General features: G+C 61.0%; 1 protein-coding gene across 1 annotated transcript in view; it reads left to right on the forward strand.

The window, feature by feature from the left end:
- Nucleotides 1-22,096, forward strand: part of COL5A1 (collagen type V alpha 1 chain) — a 148,730-nt gene that overhangs the window by 30,291 nt on the left and 96,343 nt on the right. Inside the window, 3 exon segments of the mRNA XM_070455999.1 lie at nt 7,250-7,417; nt 13,016-13,229; nt 14,284-14,446. Coding sequence (XP_070312100.1) covers nt 7,250-7,417; nt 13,016-13,229; nt 14,284-14,446 — 545 coding nt within the window.

Consider the following 22,096-nt stretch of genomic DNA (forward strand, 5'->3'; position numbering starts at 1 on the left):
CCAGGGAGGCCCTTCCCAAGGACGCGGAGCCAGGGTGCAGTTTGCCTCCGCTTGAGCAGGAGATTGCAGGGACCAAGACACACTCATCACACAGGACTTCAGCTCTGGCTCAGAGGGAGCGTGAGGCCACCAGGGCAGGGAAGGGGCAGGTGAAGGATGAGTGTCTGAAATCTTCCAGAGGTTAAAGTGTATCAACTGACTCTTTACGATGCTGGCCTTCCTTCAGTCACTCATTCATCCATTTATCCATTCAGCCATTCAGAGTCATGCTTCATTCATCCTTTTTTGTCATCTTTCCCTCAGTCATGTGTCCTTCTATCCCTTCTTCCATCCGTCCACCCATCCATCCATCCACCCATTCATCCTTCCACCCATCCTTCCATCCACTCATCCATCCATCCACCCATCCATCCATCCATCCATCCATCCACCCATTCATCCATCCATCCATCCACCCATCCATCCATCCACCCATTCATCCATCCACCCATCCATCCACCCATCCATCCATCCATCCATCCATCCATCCATCCATCCATTCACCCATCCACCCATCCACCCATCCACCCATCCATCCATCCACCCACCCACCCACCCATCCACCCATTCACCCATCCACCCATCCACCCATCCATCCATCCACCCATCCACCCATCCACCCATCCATCTATCCATTTTTCATCCATCCACCCATCTGTCCATCATCCATCCATCCATCTATCCTTCCTACCATCCATCCATCATCCATCCCTCTGTTCTTCCATTCACTTCATCCCTGTGCCCATATATCCATCCCTCAGTGATGATTTATAACATGGTACCTTGAACAGACATAGTGAAGAGGAGAGGACTGTATCTCTGGAATCTTTCTCCATTGATGCTCAGGCCAGTATTTTAATGTTGTAGAAAGTAAGACAAGGGATGCATCCTCTGATCTGTCATCCTTCTGTCAGCCGCCTGGGGTTTTGGGATTCTCCCAGCCCCTTGGTTCAGAGGTTGAGGATCTTCTCTCTACCAGAGTCCTCCCCAAGATCCTGAACCTCTAGAATGAGCAGGTCCTCTCTGCCTTGGAGTGACCTTGAGCTCCTGGTCTCTGCTGTGGGCTCTCTGCTAGTCCGTGCCTGGAAGGAGAGTGAGCTTGGCAGTGGTTTCTCTGGAGGCGTCTCGGGGAGCATCCTGCCCTGTCTCCTCCTCGTGGTGTCTGGGGAGGAGGGCATTTTGCGGCCAGCCTGAGTCCTCATCTGCAGAGGCTGGTGCCTCCTCGGCGAGCCATCTAGGTGACTGAGGGGGTGGAGGCCGTGGGTGGAGAGCCCAGGGTGTGTGGGCTCTGGGGGGCTTGGGGCCCAGCTGGCCCTCCCAGGCTGGGTGCAGGTGAACCAATGCCTCCTCCAGCCTCGCCCAGACTGCTGCAGCCACCGCCCAGCGCGGCCTCCCTGTGGACTGTCCCTTCCCCGTCACCATTTCCGGTGGAAGCCACATTGCCCAGGGCCGTCAGGGTCACATCCACTGCGCTCTAAATCCTGGCGCCCTGTGTCACCCCTGAGGATGCGGGGATGGCCGGGGTGGGTCTGCACGGGTGGTGACAGGCGATGGTGCAGTCCCCTTTGGTGGAAATCCCTTGGATGCCCTGCTGGTGGGTCCTCAGCCCCTTCTTCAGAAATAGGACACCGGACCAGAGGCCGGGGACAAGCACAGATGCCGCCAAGCCCCACGGGCTGAGCCGGGCTCATCGGTGCCCATTCCTCGTCCCCATGAAGCGACAGAGACGGACGGGGGTCAGGGATGGGGCAAAGCAGGCGGGGGCGAGCCGGATGCAGGGCACCCCCGCCAGGCCAGCCCCTCGGGTCCACTCCCGCCAGAGACCCCAGCGCAGGGCTCACATCCAGCCCCCCTGTCGTCTCTGTGGAGCCTGAGAGGCAGCCAGGTGGGCTGGGGTGAAGGTGGGCCTGGTGCCAGGCCGAGGTGCCGGAGGTTGTAGCTGCAGACCCAGGGATGAGCGGGAAGGGAGGTGCGGGAGCCCCAGAGCCCGTGGCCTTGCCCAGGTTCCCTGCACCGGGCCCAGGCCTCTGCCCCGTGACATCCCGGGTGAGCGGCTGCTGGAGACCGTCTGGGAGGCAAAGGCCGCCAGCGTCCTGCCAGCCCTGCCCCCGGCCCGCAGCCCGCGCCCCGCCCCTGCCCCCTGCTTTGTTCCCAGAGTTGGGTCATTGAAGAAGAATTTCGGTCGGAGCCTCTGAAGCGGCCTGCTTGTTTTCCAGCCTGCTGTGCTGACCTCCCTGATGGGGCCGCGTGCTCGGTGCTGGGGCCTCGCGGGGAGGGCTGGGGGGGTGCTCGGTCCGGGACGAGGGGGCCCTGAGTGCCGCCCACCCCCTCGCCGGCTGGGAGTGTAAGCTGGGAGGTAGCAGGGATGGTCGGAAGAACAGATGTGTCTCCCCAGCGACCTGCCGGGAGCCCCGCAGACTCAGAGCAGGCACTCCCTTCAGCCGCAGTTCCTGTGGGACCCGCCAGGCTGGGCCCTGCTCGCCCGAGGCCCGTGGCCCAGGAAGCAGACCTGTGTTACGCAAGGAATTAGATGTCCTTACACTTAGGGATGTGAGAGTTGGACCATAAAGAAGACTGTGCACCGAAGAATTGATGCTTTTGAGCTCTGGTGTTGGAGAAGACTCTTGAGAGTCCCTTGGACTGCAAGGAGGTCCAGCCAGCCCATCCTAAAGGAGATCAGTCCTGAATATTCATTGGAAGAACTGATGCTGAAGCTGAAACTCCAATACTTTGGCCACCTGATGTGATGAACTGACTCATTGGAAAAGACCCTGATGCTGGGAGAGATTGAAGGCAGGAGGAGAAGGGGACGGCAGAGGATGAGACGGCTGGATGGTGTCACCGCCTCGATGGACATGAGTTTGAAGCCTGCTCCGCTGCAGTCCTAAGCTATGCTGTGCTAAGTCGCTTCAGTCGTGTCCAACTCTTGTGACCCCGTGGACTGCAGCCCACCAGGCTCCTCTGTCCGTGGGATTCTCCAGGCAAGAATACTGGGGCGGGCTGCCATTTCCTTCTCCAGGGGATCTTCCTGACCCAGGGATCAAACCTGGGTGTCTTACACCTCCTGCATTGGCAGGCAGCTGACTTTTAGGGGTGATTGTGCAGGTGACTTTTGAGGGAGGCAGAGAGGTCATCTTCGTGTGATTGGTGGAGACGTTGCCACTGGCAGCTGAAATGTCTGACTCCTTAGCAGGCCAGTGGTAAAATTGGATGCCCTTGGAAAGTGACAAACTGTAAAAAAGATGTCTCTGGGACATCTACCTCCTGATTTCTAGCATTCACATATATATTGCTTGTTCATCCATCCGTCCATCTGTCCATCCATCCAACCATCTGTCCGTCCATCCATGCATCCTCCCACCCATCCATCCATCTATTCATCCACACATCCATATAACCACCCATCCATCCATCCATCTGTCCATCAAACGACCCATTCGTCCTCCATCCAACCACCTGTCCATTCATTCATCCTGTGCATATATATATACACATACATATGGTTGATGTACGGTGTGTATAGCATACATTTCTGTATTTGAGCTCCTCCTTTGTGCCACTGCTTTTCAGGGCTTTCTGGCATAGGGCAAGTGGAACTCAACTCTGTTCGCAAATTCTTTCTCGGGTTCCTCCTTTCTGCCTTAAAGCTGACCCCTGCCACCTCCACTCCTTGACAGGTCTGGGGATGGAACGCCTGCCTGTGTCTCGGGCAGGCTCAGTGCACAAGCAGAAAGGGGACAGGCTGTGGTAGAGGAGAGAGACTGACTGCAGGAATCGGGGGCTTACACCGCCGCCGGCAGGGCTGGAGTGGGGGTCACCAGGCCCCCAGTCACGGTCACGTCACCGGAGTGAGTGCAACCCAGACGTCACAAAGTCACTGCTGCAAACGTCAGTGGTCCCCACTACCTGGGCCCAGGTCCTAGAACGCAGGCCCAGACTGCAGAAAGAAGGTTTCTCACATTCCAGCTCCCCCCTGAGTGCAGAAAGTAATTTGCATCCTGAGCCGTTCCCCAGAGGAGTCTGGGAAATGTAGTTTTTAGCCCCCAGGCCCCGCGGAGCTCCTCCACATCAGAAGTACCCCAGTGATCGATCATGGCCGGGGTAACGAGGAAGCCGCCCGGCTCTGCTTCTCTGAAGCCTCGGAGCCACCCTGTTGGCGTCACTCCTGGTTCTCAGGCGTGGAGGGGTCTCTGGTCAGGCTGCACAGCCAGTCCCTTCTGTCTTTCCTGAACCACCGGACGCATGGTGATGTCCACCCATGGGACGTTCTCTGCTCAGAGGCAGGAGCTGGGAGGAGGGCTCTCGGTGTGGAGTGCCCGGGTCCCGGAAATTGGGCTGGGCTCTTTGCCGGTCACTTTCCTCATTGGCGTCTAGAGAGGCAGTGACCTCAAGATCATCTCCCCAGCGGATGATGCCGGACTTGAGCCCACGCCCATCTTTCCCCAGAGGTGGCACCGCCTCCCAGCGGAACTCTTGCCCTGATAGAGATGCTGAGGCTGCTGGGTAGAGAGGGGCTTTGGCCTCGGCTGGGAGGAGAGTGTGGTGGGCGGTCCGGCTGGAGTCTCTTGGGCCTTGCCACGCCTTGGAGACGGTGAGAAAACGCCTGCTTGGCTCTGGCACAGGTTGGAGGGGTGGCTTTTTCAGCATGTTGCAAGAGCGGTCCGTAAACATGGCCCGGAAGGCTTCTGGAAAACCGTTCTCCCCGCCGGTCGTGGAAGAGGCAGGTTCGAGAGCCGGTGCGTCTGGGAAGACCATCATCGCGGCTCTCAGGGTGTGAGTCCCGCCACCAGCCTGGGTCTGCGAGGCCTCCTGGCCGCAGACGACCTTGGAGCCAAGTCTCAGAGATGAGCCAGGGCTCGGCTGTGTCTCGGGGCAGGTGAGCCAGCGGCTGGCGCGGCCGTCTCTTCCCACGGGCCGAGGCCAGGCCGGGGCTGGGCCGGGCACCCATGCCTGGCCAGCCTGGCTCTGCACCTCGAGTTGAGCGGACAGATGCTGGGGAGCCCCGTGGGGGCCGAACTCCCGTGGGGAGCAGATGCCTGTGTAGGCACTCTCTCTTCACGGCGGACGCCTACCTGGACCAGGGTGTCTTGGGTCCCCACCATGTCCCTCCCTCTGCAGGGGTGGAGAATCTCATCTCCCCGGTTTCTGGTCCCCTGATTAAAGGGACAGAGGTCTGTGCCAAAGCCAAGCTGTAGAAACAGCCACTGCTGGAACAGGTGCCCTCAGATCTGTGAAATCGGGGTGACATGGTGCCTTGCAGGGCATGGTGGACGGGTTGGGGTGGTGTGGTTAGTGATGGAGAGCCCACCCGGGCGCCCAGTGAGCCTCCTTAGCCTGCCACCTCCCCCAACCCCCAGTGCCTCATGGGGGGTGGTCTGCAGGGCGCCGTCTGCTCTTCCCTCTGGCACCGTCCACCACGCCTGCCCTGAATGCCCTGCCCGGCTCCGGCTCCCCTTGAAGGCTCCATTGGGGTGCTTCTTTTGTTAGGCACCTGCCCAGACCAGCACCGAGGCTGCATGGAGCCCCCGTCCCCCATCCCTGACGGCTGCGCTGGGCTCCGCATGTAGCAGCTGGCTGCTGGATGGCTCAGAACTCGGCGAGGGAGAAACCAGCCTTGATGGTCCTTTCTCAACGCCACAGCTTCCACCCTTGCTAAAAAGGGGAAAGTTGCCTCTTGAGCGAGTCTCAGGCACGTAAGGACTCTCTGGGGCAGAGAGCCAGTGAGCTGGGGAGGCCCAGAGAACCCAGGGGCACGCTTGTGTCAGCCTGGCTGCTGCACCCAGTGGTGAGTGTGGCCTTTTAGCAGCAAGTGTCAGCGTCCAACCCAAACTGGCATACATGTGGTGACAACTTATTGGTTTGTGTAGACGAGTCTTCTTCAGGTACAGCTTGATCCAGGAGCCTGAACTGTGCAGCAGAAATCTGTCCACATTTGCAGGCAGGCCCTCGTCCCACACCCAGGGGAAGGCCACCTAGGGCTGCAGGCTCATCATCCAAGTGTGAAGCCCGCAGAGCCGAGAGGAAGAGGCCCCAGGATAGAGCTTCCTCGGCCTGGACCTGTCACGTGCCCACCCCTGGGCCCAGCACCCGGGACAGAGTGGTGCTGCGCTCTGATTGGCCAGGGAGACCCAGGTGACCCGGAGGAGGGGGCGTGGCAGCCCCGCCCACACGCACACGGACAGGTGGCTGCTGGCCACTGGGCTCCCCAGAAGCCCAGGGCGGCGCCTCGGCCGCACACGCCGTGACCTGTCGCGCTGACTCTGAATTTGAGTTCACTTCCTCTGCCTGGACTCCCAGGGCCTCTTGTCCATAGTAACACGAGCTGCGCTGTCCATCCAGGGCCTTGTTTACGGCAGGGGCCGTGTGGATCCCAAGCCTGTGGCCCTCGCTGCCTGGAGGTCTGGGGTCTTTGTGACGTGGGCCGCAGTGCGCTGGCGCACGGAGCCATCCTTTGCATCTGCGCGGGAAGGTCGAGCTCACCGTACTAGGGGCCGCTCCCTTCTGTGCGGAGCCGCAGAGGGAGGTCGGGAACTTGCCGGAAGAGGCGCAGGTGCCCGCCCACTGTTGCCGTTTGTTCGGTGCTGTCTGGCCCTGTAGGCGTGGGTCTTCTGGGAGCAAATGGAGGCTGACTCTGTGCAAACGGTTATGGGAAAACTGCACTTCAGCTGGATAAGGATGGGGGATGAGATGTGCCCGCAGCCTGCCCGCTGTCCTTAGTGGCACCCGGGGGCAGGGCCCGCGCTCGGCAGTCACATAACGGGCGTCACGGGCCGTCAATCACTCCCATTTCGTAAGACCACCGTGGGTAAAGTCGCTTCCATCAGCAGTGGGAGCTAACGCCGCCTTTCAGCTTCTGTTTGGGGTGGGTTTCCTGTGATGCTGAGAAGAGGGATCTGGGAGCCCGGGGCTGGTGCGGCACCTGGGGGGAAAAAGGAGCAACGTGAGGGCCGAGTAAGAGAGAGTTCCACCTGGGGGTGGCCGCCTGCAGGGACCGGGGTGGGAGCTGGCCCTGTGCATTTCTGCAAAGTGGGGTGTCCTGCCGCCTAGAGCACCTGGTTTCGGAGCTGATCCCTCAGCCTCTTCGGAGGGTCAGAGGCGGTCCTGGAGCGGGCGGAAGGAGGGTCTGAGGGCTGGTTTCCAGCTCATCTGCACCCTCGGGCGCGCCCTTCCTGCTCGTGGCTAACTTGTCACCTTCCCTTTGTCCTCTCAGCTCAGCCAGCAGATCTCCTGAAGGTTCTAGATTTTCACAACCTGCCTGATGGAATAACCAAGACCACAGGCTTCTGTGCAGCGCGGCGATCTTCCAAAGGCCCGGATGTCGCCTACAGAGTCACGAAAGATGCCCAGCTCAGCGCGCCCACCAAGCAGCTGTACCCTGGTAAGAGACGGAGTGTGTGCCTAGCGGGGGTGTGGCTCCGCTTCCCACCCCCAACCAGGCGGCAGAACCCGGAGCCTGGAGCCGGGAGTGGCGGGGAGGCGGGGAGGAATGTCTAACAGAGGGAGAAGTGTGCTTGGTTTTCCGGAAAGGAGCCTGATTTGATGTCAGGAGGGTGGAAGCACACGTCTAGCACCGGTCACCATCTGCACCCAAAGGTGGGAGTGGGGTCTCGTCTGCTCGCACTGCTTCTCCAAGCAGGTGTCTCTCCAGCAGGGGGCTGGCTGTTGGGACTCCAAAGGCCACACAGAGATGCATGGTTCCTGGGGGGCGGGGGGGCGGTTAAGAAACCCCGGGATCACGGAAACGAAACACTTCCAGACTGAAGCTTAATTGGGGGTGAGGACATTAAGAGACACATGTATCAAACGTCAGAGCCCCCTGCAAGAGAGAGCAGGGTTTTAATGAGAACCAGTTGCCAAGTGTCACATCGCTGCTTTTAATGACGAGCCCAGAGTGGGAGCGGTGGTTGCTGGTAGGCCCCCCTCCACTGCCCGCCGGCCTTGGGGCCCGTCTGGACTGAATGACCAGGCCTGTAACTGATAGCCTCTCCCCCCACTTCAGCGGAGCTCTTCTTCCCGATTGATATCAGAGAGGGCCCGGGGACCCTGGGCGGATGCACTTCCCCCGGAGATGGTCTATAATCCTCAGAAGCGTGAGCATCACCTTTCCGGTGATGGCCTGCCTCGAGGACATTGATCCTCGGGTCAGGCAGTCCTTCGGCCGGCAGTGGGGTCTGTCAGCCACATGCCCACAGGGTTCCAGAAGGATGTGCTCTTTCAGAGATGCGTTTGCTTTCTCTGGCCCTTTCACTTTGACCCTCTGCTTCCTGCCCGTGTTTTCTCAGCCTCTCTTTAAATCCACAGGGACTCTTAGGAGTTTGTCTCTGCGAGAGAGGCTGGGTCCGCTCTTTCCAGGAACGGCATTTGGGCCAGTGAGCTACTTCAGGGGCCCCAAGGCTCTTCACTGAGTCTTATGGAGCCCCCCCCGCCCGACCAACTTGGGGTGTCAGACGTCGCCCCTCCAGAGTGTCTGACCAGCACTGCAGACGGGGCTCACCAGGGTCCCACAGGTCACTCACCGCAAAGAACCTCGCGGATGTCACTCTGCCGCGTGTCCAGAGAGCCTTTCTTATCCTTTTGGGGCCGATGTGTTCTCAGAATCACCCAGAAGCTGTCTGCTCTCCTGCCCCGAGTCCCCAGTTTAGGATTCCCCTCCTGGGGGGCTGAGGGGCTGGGGGCAAGGGAGTCTTGGGCAAGCTGCTGGCTCTGGACCCTGGTGCCTGCGCTTTGGGACAGACATCCACTGTGCGACGTGTGAGTACTGTGGTCATCTCGCGAGGTGTCCTGCCCCGAGGCCGTCTGGAGCCTTTTTGCTGGCAGCTAGTTTAATCTGATCCCTGCCGCACAGTTCAGGGTCACAGCCAGCTCCCCGGGGTTGGCGTCCTATACCCACGCCCCCCCTGTGTTATCTGGTGGCGAGTGATGTCAGAGGGTCTCAGGATACAGGCCGCTTACTGGAGATCTGGTATGAACTCCGGAACAGCCAGACGGGGAATTTCTTTTAAGCCCACAGTTTCCTGAGGCTCTCAAGTTAGGATCTTCATTAGATGCTGAAAGAGTTTAAAGGGCTGTTACTGGGCCTCCGAGCCATAATTCGCTCATGGAGTCGAATGGGTCCTATGTAACGCTCACCTCCTTAACGCCAGATGAAACTGGCCGCTCCTTCCGGATGGTTTAGGTGGATGTTTCCCCGGGTCTTTCCTGCAGTCCGGGGGTGATGACCACGTCCAGCCTGCCTGTCCTTTCTTCCCTTGGAGCCTCTGTTGGATGAGGCTCAGGTCCTCGGTGGGGTCGTCCCCTGCCCCCAGCCTTGACGTCAGTTACCCCCCAGAGCCGCCCACACCAGCCTCGCCCGCTCACCTGTCCTCCAGGGCTGGGCCCCTACCTGCCTCCAGGCCGTCCCCTGGGACGTCGGGGGCCACAGGCTGGCTTTTTCAGACACCCGGCCCTCTTCCCAGCAGGTGAAGAGCAGCAGCGTGGTGTTCTCTGCCCTTGCCGGCGAAGCGGGCGCTCGCATTCCTGCCTGATCTGAGAAGGATTCTCTAGTCTTGCTTGCAGCCTGTGGTCTGGGCTCTGAATCGGCAGGACCAAGAGCGTGACTGGGCCAGGCGGTGCTGGGTCTCCTGACCCCGTCTGGATGGAGCCACAGGGACTGAATCAGACCCGAGGATGGTGGTCTCTGCAAGGACTGGGTGCCGCCAACCAACCGGAGAGGGCTGCCCAGCTTGCCGGGCGGCAGGTGGGGGGTTCCTGGGCCTTGTCGCCCTGGTTGTGGGGGGACCTCACGTGGCGGTAAAGCCGGCCTGAGACCCTACCAGAAACTGTCACGGGCCCTCCTGGAGTGTGCCAGCAGGTGTGTTCCAGGAGGCTGCCCGGCCGCTGGCGGGGCGCCCCTGCGTCCCCTGAGACACTGGCCGGCTGCCCTCACCCAGGTCTAGCCGCCCCCTCTGAAAGCGTCCAGACAAGGCAGCCTGCCCGTGGTCGCCTGGCCCTCTCCCCTGTGCTCGTGGCCGGGCGTGGGGGGCGCTCCCCATTTCAGCCTCCCTCTGGTCACCTTGGGGCCCCGAGATGCTCTCAGATCGCTGCCTGGGATCTGAGCGGGGCACGGGGGGGAGGACCGGGTATAATGACGCCCCCTCCCCCGCAGCCACCACCCTGTTGGGCCTTCCCTCCGCGACAGGCTGGGGCTCCAGAATCAGCCTGTGTCCACCAGAACCTGAAACTGTTGGCCCAGCCACTGTGGGCCTCGTAGGGTTCAGTTTAATGGCACGTGCATTTATTGAGTGCCCATGGTCTACCCAAACTGTTCCAGTGCCTTTGGGCTTTCGCCCGTGTGAACAGGAGATGATCTAAGGGAGTCGGGGGCCTCTCACCAAGCCTACCGCTCAGTTTTGACTTTTCTCTGAGGATAAAATACGAAGCCCTGGGCAGAAGGCGAGCTTCTCCCTGACGGTGTAGATCACGAAGCACACCAGTCCCGCTCACGCGGAGATGAGAGTGGGCCGTCTCTGAAGTGATGATACATCCATTGTTATTTTGCCAGGAGAGGGATGACTGTTAGATGTAATTCATCCTTTCAGGTTATCTGAGCTGAGAACACGTGTTATGGAAGCGATTTCAGCATCGGTAGACAGCATCTTAGTGAGCTGGGAGTGGGGGCGTCTGTGGTCCTGGGCTGCGTGCCCTGATCGGGGTGGAGGGTCCTCCCACTTCCAGTCTTCTCTCTACCTGAGGCAGGAGGGTGATGTCAGTGGTGGGGTCACCACGGGGTGGGCACAGGAGGCAGGCCGACCTTTGAGATGAGAGCGGGGCTCATGGACTCAGAAGGTGACAGTTGTCTGTCCTGGATGTGAGCAGGGACCTCTGAGATGCTTGGGGTCAGATGCTACCCCGGGCCCCTCAGTGCCCGGTGACCAGAGGGCCCGCCGAGGTCCTGGCTGGGGTCTCGCCCCGAGGCCTGCGTGCAGTGCCACCCCCCCCACCGCCATGGCGGTTCTAGCAGGCCGGGGTCTCTGGCCCCCCAGCACATCTCACATTCAGAGGACAGTGTGGGGGGACACTGGTGACGGCAGTGGCCTCCACAGACCTCTTTTCAAACGGCTTCTTGTGCAGAGAAGGGCAGCCTGAGTCCACTCCTTAATGAAGCCAGCCTTCCCCCAGGTGACCATGCTGACCACACCCCCTCTCCTCGGACCTGGGACCCTGGCTGGGTGTGGTGGTGACCAGATGTTCCCTGCTTACCTACCCCTTGATCAGACTCTTCTTGCAGCCTTTCCGTAACACCACCAGCCAAGCCCACCCCCTCTCTCCCCACCTGGGCGATGAACACAGCAAATAGATCCCAACTTGCAGCTTCTCAGCAATGGGGCCTGATCCTGGGCTGAGAGCCACACGCCTCCCTGCATCTGCACCGTAGCCTGAGCTTTGGGGCCAAGGCATGGCTGCTTCCACCTGCCCTCCATCACGGCCTTGAGAGCTCACAGAGTTCTGTTGGCCTTTGGGGTGTGGTTTCTGTGCTGGCAAAGCTGCCATGACCCCTCTTATCCTCCCCCTAGAGAGACCCATCCACCCTGGGTCCTCTGGGGGCCGCGGGGGCGGGGATCTCCTGGGCAGCGCCCTCCGCCCAGCAGGGCATTGGCCAGGCTCCCCCACAGGGGCCCGAAGCAGAGCCCTGCTGCCCGGCTGTGGGGCAGTTCCATCAGCAGAGGGCGCCCACGGACAGCTTCCTTACTGGACGGGAATGTGTCAGTCGCTCAGTCCTTTCTGACTGTTTGCAACACCGTGGAATGTAGCCTGCCAGGCTCCTCTGTCCACAGGATTCTCCAGGCAAGGATACTGGAGTGGGTTGTTATGCCCTTCTCCAGGGGATCTTCCCGACCCAGGGATTGAACCTGGGTCTCCTAAGTTGCAGGCAGATTCTTTCCATCTGAACCACCAGGGAGGCCCCCCTCACTGATCCCAGCTCAGGCACCGGGCCATCTGGTCGACCTCGTGATAGTTCTAGAGGAGGGGAGGGTCGATGAGGGGCTCCGTCCTCACCCGGAGCCGGGGCCGGGCTCCAGCTCTCTGCAGCGTGCCAGGCGGGAGGTGCTATCAGCCTCGGGGCCTTGTCCTTCCCGGGCCAGAGTCCCCGCTGGCGCTCCTCTGGGCCCGCTCCGCCCCCGGGTTCTGAGACGCGCGCTGACGTGTGCTGAGCCTTCCTGCTGTGCATCGATTGGCCCAGCCTCAGGCCGTCGCTCTCGGGGAACTGCAGACGGCGCAGAGGGAGCACCGCTGCCCCCACCACCAGGACGGATGGGAGAGGGGGCCGAGGTTTCCTGTCCCATCCACGACGCAAGGCGTGAAGGGCTTGTGTGTGTGCAGGACTCTGGAGCCAGCGGGGGTCTGGCTGGTCTGTGCTGTGAGGAACTCTGCCCCCATCAACATACCAGGCCTGGGGTTTCGTCTTCTGATTTATTTTACCTTTTCTCTGATTCACTATCAACCAGGAAATGTCTGCCATTCGAGTGGTGATCCCCAGCCTCTTGCCTTCCTTCCCCTCTTCTCTCTCCTCCCGGCCTCCAAAGGGTGTGGAATGAGACACACTCTGCTAGGTGCAGCGGTGGGCACTGCAGAGGGTTAAAGGTGCATCTGAAACAGCGCCTGCCCAGAGGAAGCTCACATTCTAGAAAGTTCTAAGGACTTAGACACAGATGTTTTGAAGTTTGGGAAGTGAAAAGGTGGTACTGAAGGCTCACAGTTGGAAGGAGCAGTCAGGTTTCCTTTTGGACTGAACCTCAAAAGGGGTAGGTTTGGCTGTGTGGTGTTAAGGAAGGGTTGCAGGAACAGTTTGATCCAGGGGCAGATGTGACGCAAATGCCTGTGCACCACCATCCACAGCAATGGCTTCCGGGTCCCTGAGTTGGTTGGTTTGCAGTTCTGTGGCTGGGCAGGGTTGGGGGCCTCCCAGCTGCCTCCTAACCTCTGTCCTCTGTTCCAGCATCTGCGTTTCCCGAGGACTTCTCCATCCTAACCACTGTGAAAGCCAAGAAAGGCAGCCAGGCCTTCCTGGTCTCCATCTACAACGAGCAGGGCATCCAGCAGATCGGCCTGGAGATGGGCCGCTCTCCAGTCTTCCTCTACGAGGACCACACGGGGAAACCGGGGCCAGAGGACTACCCCCTCTTCAGAGGCATCAACCTGTCGGATGGCAAGTAAGTGGCACCACTTGGCAACCCCTCCCTCCCCTGCCAGAGGGTTGGGCGGGTCACGTAAAGCCGCTGGGAACTAGGGACCTAGCAACAGGATGTGATTTAGAGCAGGATGGTGTCAGCCCGCCCACAGGTCAGAGAGAGCACTGGGCTTGGAGTCTGGGGGACTGGTCTCCATCTGGGCTCATCCTTTGTGGCTCTGGAGACCTCTCCTCTCCCAGGACCTCCCTGGCCCCCTTGTAAAGTGCACTAGATGATATCAAATGCTCGTCTGTGAGTGCCCGCAGGGACACGGGAGACTGTGTAGGGAGACCCAACCTCTTCCAGAGAGGATTCGAGGCGTCCTCAAGGGCGCAGAGACAGGGAGGGCGCAGCACCCACTCCAGGACTCTTGCCTGCGGAATCCCGTGGACAGCGGGCTCTGGCAGGCTACGGTCCATAGGGTTGCAGAGTTGGACACGACTGAAGCGACTTAGCGCGCACACAGGGATACAGATACGGATGTGAGGGTGACTGATTGAGAAAGAAGTCAGGGTTTTCAGAACTCTCTGTTGGGTAACCTGCCTAAACCCTGATCGTTTGCGATCACTCATTTCGTGGCCTACACGTCTGAGGCCACATGCCGCGGTGCTTCAGGAACTCAGGACGTGAGTCCTGCATTTCTCTCCGACAGTCTCGAGTAGGTCCATCAGCGCCCCCATCTCCCGGCAGACTCAGTTCCCCCACAGCCTGCGTTTGCATTTGGGGGTCGGGATGCTCCACAGGCAAGTGCCACAGCGCCTCCCTGCCCTTGAACAGAGCCAGGTTTCAGGGCTGCGCCCCGGGCCGGACAGCTGACCTCGTCCCAGAGACGACAGACCGGACCTGAGTGCAGGAGGTCTCCCGTGGCGCGCGGTGTGGACCGGTGCCCACGCCTGTCTGACCGCAGCGGCTCGGCCCCGAGCGACTCTGCAGAGAACGGGGTTCCTCCCGCGTCTCCCGGGACTTTGGGCAGAGACGCGCATTGTGGTGACGTCCGCCCCCCCGTCACCTGCTCGGGCTGTCTGTTTCTTGGCAGGTGGCACAGAATCGCTCTCAGCGTCCACAAGAAGAATGTCACCTTGATCCTGGACTGTAAAAAGAAGACGACCAAGTTCCTGGACCGCAGCGACCACCCTGTGATAGACGTCAATGGCATCATCGTGTTCGGCACCCGGATTCTGGATGAGGAAGTGTTTGAGGTCAGTGGGGGGCCGGGCCATCCCACGCCCCCGGGACACGCCGGTGTGTGGTCCCCGTCGGCGGGCCTGTCCTATGCCCGGGGCCTGGGGCCAGCCGGGCCGACACCCTGTGGCCTGTATCCCATGCTCCGCTGCAGGGGGGATGTGTGCTGACCATCCCACTTCTATTAAGGGCAGGACTGATGTCTGCCTGGGGAGACGGGCAGGTGGTTGGATGAGCCCTTGGGCTTTGAGCGCGTGGCAACGAGGCAGCACTGGTCTTGTCTCTCTGCAGGCTCCTACTGGGGCCGTGTGCGTAGCTGTGAGAGGTACATGGGGACTGGTCTCGGTGCAGGCCCGAGGGGTGGGACTTCCGGCCTTGGGCAGCTTGCTATGACGCTTGAGCCTCAGTGTCTCTATCTGTAAAGTGGGATCATGAATGCAGCTTTTTCATAGACCGTGGCAAAACTTACAGTGGGGTTGAATGCGGTAAAGCACCACTGCCCGCTCCCAGCAAGCGCTTGACACACGTCAGCCTTGATCGCGGCCTGGCGTCGGAGCAGGTGGGAAGGTGGACAGAGCACAGTTGCTCGGATGTGGATTAGCAGGGAAATCAGAGGAGCCGCCTCCGTGGAAGCGGGGGGTGGGGAGGACCAGCGTGTGAAGGTAGGTCTGTGCGTCCCGCTGAACTTGGCCGCTTTTCTGCAGAGCAACTGTCCAGGGCGCCCGCAGCCTGTGGACCGCAGGGCGGGCTGGGCTCCTGGGCCCAGCTGGCGCTGCCAGATGTGGGGCATAATGAGGACACACCCTCTGAGCGTGACTCTGCTCCGACCACACTTGCCCGGAGAACTGGGATGAACTGCAGGACGGCTGGGCTGTCCTCACCCAGGCCTGAGCGGCTTCAGGGCTCCCCGGGGGAACTGGTGCCCAAGGCTTGGGGGCCGCACAGACTGGGACTGAGTTTTCGCTGGTGTAGACTTCCTGCTGGTGCGAGGATCTGGAGCAGATGCCACTGGGGAGCTTCAGGACTCGTGTGTAACACGCGGGTGCTGGCAGCCTTGCCTTCGCGGGGGGCTCTCCGGGGCTCCCCTGTGAAGCGCTTGGCTTGGGGGCCTGCCCACGCCCGGGAGTCTGGGTGACTGCCGCCGCCCTCGGTCCTCTCGCTGGACGTCTGAGTGCAGAGGAGGGCCTGTGAGCAGACTGGGATTTGAACTCAGGTGCCGTGCCGTGGCTTGCCTGTGCAGGGCCCGATCTGGATCTGTCTGATTTCTGGTCCCTTTTGTGCACTGCTAGTGGGTCTTTTATTGTAAAGATTCAGGCGAAAGCTTCATCTATCTTAAAAGGATCCTACGCCAAATTCTTCTTCCCTGATTTTCCGAGCCGGAAGAATTGTTTTCCCACGAGCACAAGCCTGTCGAGACTCCAGGGTTGTAGGGAGCCCTGGGAAGGTCAGGGCGGGCTCGAGTCCCAGCCGCTCCGTTTATGAGCCACGCGGTCTCCTCACTGCCCCAAGTTGCTCGTGCGGGGGAGGGGTGGCTGAGGACCACCGCCGCTTTACCCAGGTTTATTGTTAGAGAGGGAAAACAATTTATGATTTTCAAAAGAAAGTGAAGTCGCTCAGTCCTGTCAGACTCTTTGCAACCCCATGGACTGCAGCCTACCAGGCTTCTCCGTCCATGGGATTTTCCAGGCAAGAGTACTGGAGTGGGTTGCCATTTCCTTCTCCAGAGTATCTTCCCCACCCAGGGATCGAACCCAGGGCTCGCGCATTGTAAGCAAGACGCTTTACCATCTGCTCCACCAGGGAAGCAGATCTCAGATTGGATAGCTCAGGTTTTTCTCCTCTGAGGGCCTCCCGACTCTCAGGGGAGGTCTTGTTCAGTTAGTGGGCAGGCTTTCGACTGCCGCTCAGAAATAGGTTCGGAATTCCAGGAGCCCTTCTTCATGGTTGTGGCTTTCAATCTGAGGCTGAGGGGTTGCCAAGCACCAGAGACTTCTGTTGACCGCACACTCACGCTGTGAGGGAAGCTGTTCCATAGCCTTGGCCTTTCCCGGCTGTTGGACCTGTCTGCGTTGGAAAACGTGGCCCGTCCTTCCTGCTGAAGACCGGGGAGCCGGGGGTGGGGTGCCCTCAGGGCCCCGAGCACTGTTGTTGCTTTTCTTCCTTCGCAAATTAAGTTGGTGGGAAGGGGTGGTCCTCAGGTTCCCAGCCACCCTTTGTCTTGTGGCAAGTGCGACAATCTTTATTTTTATGTTTGGAAATAAAAATGATTTAACTCTCGACTTTTCAGCAGATTCCAGATAGCAGCACTTGCCATTTTAACCGTTTTGGTTCCTCGAGGCGTCTCCTTAGAAGGAGGAGCCAGCACTGTTGAAAACCATTTCCCAGCAGCCACACTCTTCCCTGGGGAAGGTGACTTCCCCTCATTAAAATCCGGTTTGTCCTGAAGCTCTGCAAGCCACAGCGGGGAGCCGGAAGGTTCTGGTACTTTGGTGGATGGCCAAGTGGCCGCTGGCACAGTCTGGGCTTTGCGATTTGCACTGTTTCCAAACGGGGACTTGCTGAACTTTAGAGTGTCTTTTGGGGGTGCCGGGCTTTCCTGGGGTGCATATGGCCCCATGGAGGCCTCTTTATCCAGAGAGAGCAGGGGGTGGAGACCAAGGACCAAGGCAGACAAGTGCTTCCCGCAGCGTGGTGCCCGCTCTCAGCCAGAATGCACCCTGCCGGGGGCCTCCCTGGTGCCGCCGCTGGCCTGGGCGTGAGGCTGGGCAGGCGGCAGCCACCCCCCGCTCCCTGGGGCCCCCTCCCCGCCCTGGCCCTGGTGTGAACCTGGCTCTGGCGGGGCCGCCCTGCAGTCGGGGGCACAGCGCCACCCCGTCCCTCCAAACCACCCGGGGGGAGTAGGGTGCACAGCGGCCTCAGGCGCCTCCTCTCCAGCCGATGGCCTGGAGCCCACCTCCGGCCCGTGGTCCTCATCTGCAGAATGGGCACGGCTGGGCCAACGCTTGGGTCCCGGGGTGCCCCGTGACGTGCGTGAGGCGCCCGCACCGTGGGACCACAGTGAACCGTCCGCGCCAGTACCCTGGCAGAGTGGTGGCCCGTCGTCAGCTCCCGCCGGGGCCTGACCCCTTAGCCGTGGTGGCGGCCGTGACCGAGGTCCCCCCCACGGGGGCACGGGGCCACACGCTGTCCCGCGTCCCACCTTGAGACTTCAGTGCTGGCCGCGCGCCTCGGAGACAAGGGCCCCGCGCCGTGCAGGGCTGGGCCGCCTGGGCTCACAGGCTCCTGGTCCTGGGCCCAGAGACCCGCGGGGAGGCTGGCGCTGAGTGGTGCCTCCCCAGGCAGGGTGTGTCCTGGGCAAGGTCCCCGTGGCCCGTCCCTCCGGGTGCCCTGGCGGCTCAGGCTGGCTCCCCGGTCACTGCTTTCCCACCTCGCTGACCTGGCCAAGCCCCCGCCTTTGCCCACCTGTTCCCAGGTGGAGCTCATGCCTGCGGGCTGCCCGGGGAGCTGCTTGCTGGCGTCTGCAGTGACATTCCCAGGAGCTCTGTGCCATGTGTCCTGCCCCTTCTCCTGGGGAGGGTCTGCACCCTGGGACTGGAGAGCCGCAGGGGCTCCCCAGGCTTTGTCCCACCCTCCGGGGGCCTGCTGTCAAGGGAGGTCGGGGATACTTCTTCAGACCCCCACCAAGAGCGGTCCTGCAGGCCCCCCCGTGCAGGAAGACGTCTTGTGTTCGCCCCGGGCTTAGGAACAAGCTTTGTGTTTTTGGAAACAGGCGAGCCTGCCAGGGGAGCGAGTGCGTCTGGCAGGCGGTGGGAAGTGGCTGCTCGTCTTCGGGGGCAAACCTGGGTGGGAGGCTAGGCGGGGCCGCCTGCAGGGCCCCGTGCCAGCTTACCGCCTGTGCGCTCTGCCCTCCCCGCGCTGGGTCACCCGGCGCCAGAGAGGTTGAGTAACTTACCGAAGGTCACCCAGCGCAACTGCCGTGCAGTGGTGTCAGCGCTCGCACCTGTCGTTGCCCAGGGCCCACGGCCTGTCCCGAGGGAGTCATGGGGGGGCGGGCGCGGCAGTCCCAGCCGCCCGGCATCTCTCTACCGTCCGACCGTGGGAACCGGGACCATCGCAAGCGAGGTCGCCTCCCTGGTGGCCCCAGCCATGCTGGTGGGTGCCCGTTGTCCTGCGCAAGCCCCGAGCGCGCCGGAGTCCCCAGGCTGGAGGGGTCTGGGAAGCCCTGGCGCCTGACAGGCAGAGCCCGCACAAGCCGCTGGCGGGGTCGGTGGCTGCCAGAGCTGGCCCCCCCTGCGTGACTGGGGCCCTCTGCCCGCCCAGCACTGTCCCCGGCCTGGACTCTGACAGCCAGGGCTCACCTGGTGGACCCTGCCGCCCGCTGGGCTCCCCTGTGTGCCTGGAGCTGGCCGATGCTCCAGACGGAGGAGTCTGCAGGGTGGGATGCAGGTGTTCCGGAGGGTGGGATGGGGGGCACCTCAGGGCCTGTCGGGGAAGGACCCTCTCGGGGGAGGGTCTGCCCTGGGCTCCTTGGGGGAAGGACCCTCCTCTCGGGTGAGCCTCGAAAGGGAGGGAGATGGGGAGGAGGAGACCTTCCCTGGGGGACGGGGAGCTAGTGAGTTCTGGGCCAGCAGTCAAATCCTCTTTTAAGCTGCTGAAACTTTCAAGGGCAGCACGACTAAACAGACTATAAACTGGAGGTTTTCTCTGCAGACCCCGTGGGTGCCTGCAGGGAGGGAAGGGCCTCGCGCCCTAGGAAGGGTCCTGCTGTCTGTCTGCTGTCCCCCAGCTCCTGCACGGCCCCGGTGGTGTACCTAATCCCCAAGGCCCTTTTTCCAGGAGCCTGTCTTTTCCACTGACACGGTGTTTCTTGGAATTCAGCTCTCCTGGGGTGGGAACGGGGCCATAACCCGAGAGGCGCTTCCCTGGCGGTTCTCGGCGGCGGCCCGGGATCCCTCTCTCGGGAGGGCGGCTCGCGCTTCTCGACGTGAAGGGCGTCTGGTGTCGGGGCCCGGGAGCAGAGGGAGCAGTTGGCTGGTGGCCAAAGCCGAGGCTGTGACCAGTGACCCCACCGCCCTCTCCTCTCCTCTGTCTGCCTCTTGCAGGGACTCAAGTCACTGGAGTCGGGGTCCATCTTAGTCCAGCCCGATCTCTTCTCCAGACCCATCACTTAACTACACCTGTAAAGACGCCGTTTCCCCAGGAGGCCCCGTCCCCACGTTCCCTGGTCTGGGGTCCCTATCCAGCCCGCTGCTCAGGCCCACGTGGGGAGGGGCTGCTGTCCCTTCAGCGCCTGCAGGGCATGTGCCGGTTATTAAACACGAGTCTGCGGGCATGGATATTTGCTTGGTTTCAGATCGAGGTCTTTCTTGGGTTGCTAAGTTGTCCACAGAGCCCAGGGTGCAGGGATAGTCTCTTCCCGAATGGATGGGGTGGGGGGCAGCCCTGCGCACAGCTCCCGGCTGGAGTGGGCAGCTGACCGGCCGGTGAGGAACGTGCACAGAGAGTTGGAGGTGCGTTTCTGTCTTTGGTTCTCAGATCCAGGAGGGGCTGCGCCGTGGGTGAGGCGGGGCCACGACTCCTGCCTGGGGCAGGTGGCCGGCAGCCTGCAGGCTGGGGCGGTGTGACAACTGAGCCCAGGCCGGCCGGAGCGCAGTCACGTGCGGCCAGTCACGTGCGGCCATCCCAGCCAAGGAGCTTTCGTCTGGAATTGCCCCTCGGGTGCGCAGTGACTTTGGGGGGTGGGGGTGCTGGCCTGGGTCACGCCAGGCACTCAGGGTCTGTGTTGAGCCTAGCAGTGGCGGGGGGCGTCTCCACCGGAGCCAGTGAGAAGGGGTCTAGAGAGAGCCCGTGGTGTTTCAGGCAGGCCCTCCTCTGCCCGGGTGCTGTGGAAGTGGACCCCTCCTGAGCCTGGTGGAGGCCTGCAGGTTTGTTCCAGGAGACAGTGAGCAGCAGGCCCACGTCCCAGCCCAGCTGGGCCGACGCCAGGCTGGAGGCCTGCCTGGTGGCATCAGGCAGCTTAGAGCGGACTCCGACCTGTGCATCCCCTGGGAGGATGGCACCTGGTGACCCACAGGCCAGGACTCCAGGGCACTGTGGCGATTCTCAAACCTCTGGAGCCCCAGAATTCTGCAAATCAGTCCATATGGATAATTCCACAAGCTAGTTTCCCTGAGCACCCGCGCCTCCTGCAGACCCCAGCCTCTCGGCGGGCAGTTAGTGCTCCATGGAGGCTGTGTTTGAGGCCACTTCTCAGGAACTGGGACGTGCACGTTGTCCCCGTGAGTCAGCCACACCGTCGCGCCCTTCCCTCCCATGTCCAGCAGTGATCATTTGCAGTTGAGGTGGCAGGGTCTGGGGGGAGCCTGGGACCTTGGCTGGCATCGTACCTCAGGGCCTCCGTGCTCGAAGTGAGGCTGGATCGCAGCAGTCTGCTCAGGCCGGGGGTGCTGGTGCGGAGCGTGTGGGGCAGCCCTGGCCTCTAAAGTCACCCCTCTCTGCCACTCCCCTGGCTGGCCCCCATGAGGAGTGTGTGTTCTGCATGGGAGTCCCTCTGGTGGCTGAGGGTCTGCCGGAAGACCCCGCCTGTCACAGACGATGCCGGCTTACTCTCCTGGTTCACAGAATGAGATGCAGAGAGGTCTTTCAGGCTGGGACCGTCTTCTGGGATTCAGTGAGAGTAAAGGTGAATTTCTGCATTTGGGTCCGAAACAGCCAGCTGGCATGTGTGGGTCGGCGCGGTGTAGGCGTGGGGTGTTCAGGTGGAGAGGATGCAGGAGTCAGTCAGCCCACTAGCGACCATGGTGTGACGTGGCATCACCCTGACGCCTTGGAAGCGGAGGGCGGGATGGCGGAAGGGCTGAACTAAGACCTGGAGTCTAAGCCGGAGCTGGTGCCTGGGGTGGAGCGTCTCATCCAGGCAGAGGTGAGGTGCTGGCAGAGTGAGAACCACGAATAGGACTTTCACCATGAATCTTTACCATCCACCTCCTCCACCAGGACCCAGGCCTGAGGCCACCACCTCCAAGATGCCTTCCTTGACTTCCCCAGGCAGAGTTAGTCACTTAGTCACCTGGACACCTCCTGAGGAGTCAATGAGAGCTTGAGAGTTGAGATCCAGGACACAATTTACTCATCTTTGTGTCCATAGGCTCATCATACATAGGCTTTACATACAACTAAAAATCCTAGTTGAAAGGGTGAAAGAGTGAATAATCAGAGCTGACTGCCTTCAGAGGGAGGGCTGGTGAGCCTTTGCCAGAGATCCGGGACCGGTGGTGTTGGTGAAGGTGGTATGATAACAAGGGTAGTGGTGGTGATGGTAGTAATGTTAATGATAGGGATGGGGGTGGTTGTGGTAACTGAGACGATGGTGATAGTAATGATGGTGGTGATGATAATGGTGATGGTGATGATGGTAATAGTGGTGATGATGTTGGTGGTGTTGGTGGTGATGGTAGGGTGGTGATGGTGGTGGTGATGAGGATGAAGATGATGGTGATGGTGATGATGGTGGTGATGATGGTGATGGTGGTGATGATGATGGTGGTGATGGTGGTGATTATGGTGGTGGTGATGGTGATGGTGATGGTGATGATGGTGGCTGTGATGGTGGTGATGGTGATGATGGTGATGATGGTGGTGGTGATGATGATGGTGGTGGTGATGGT

This window comes from Odocoileus virginianus, chromosome 2 (genome assembly GCF_023699985.2).
Source record: "Odocoileus virginianus isolate 20LAN1187 ecotype Illinois chromosome 2, Ovbor_1.2, whole genome shotgun sequence".
Lineage (NCBI taxonomy): Eukaryota > Metazoa > Chordata > Mammalia > Artiodactyla > Cervidae > Odocoileus > Odocoileus virginianus.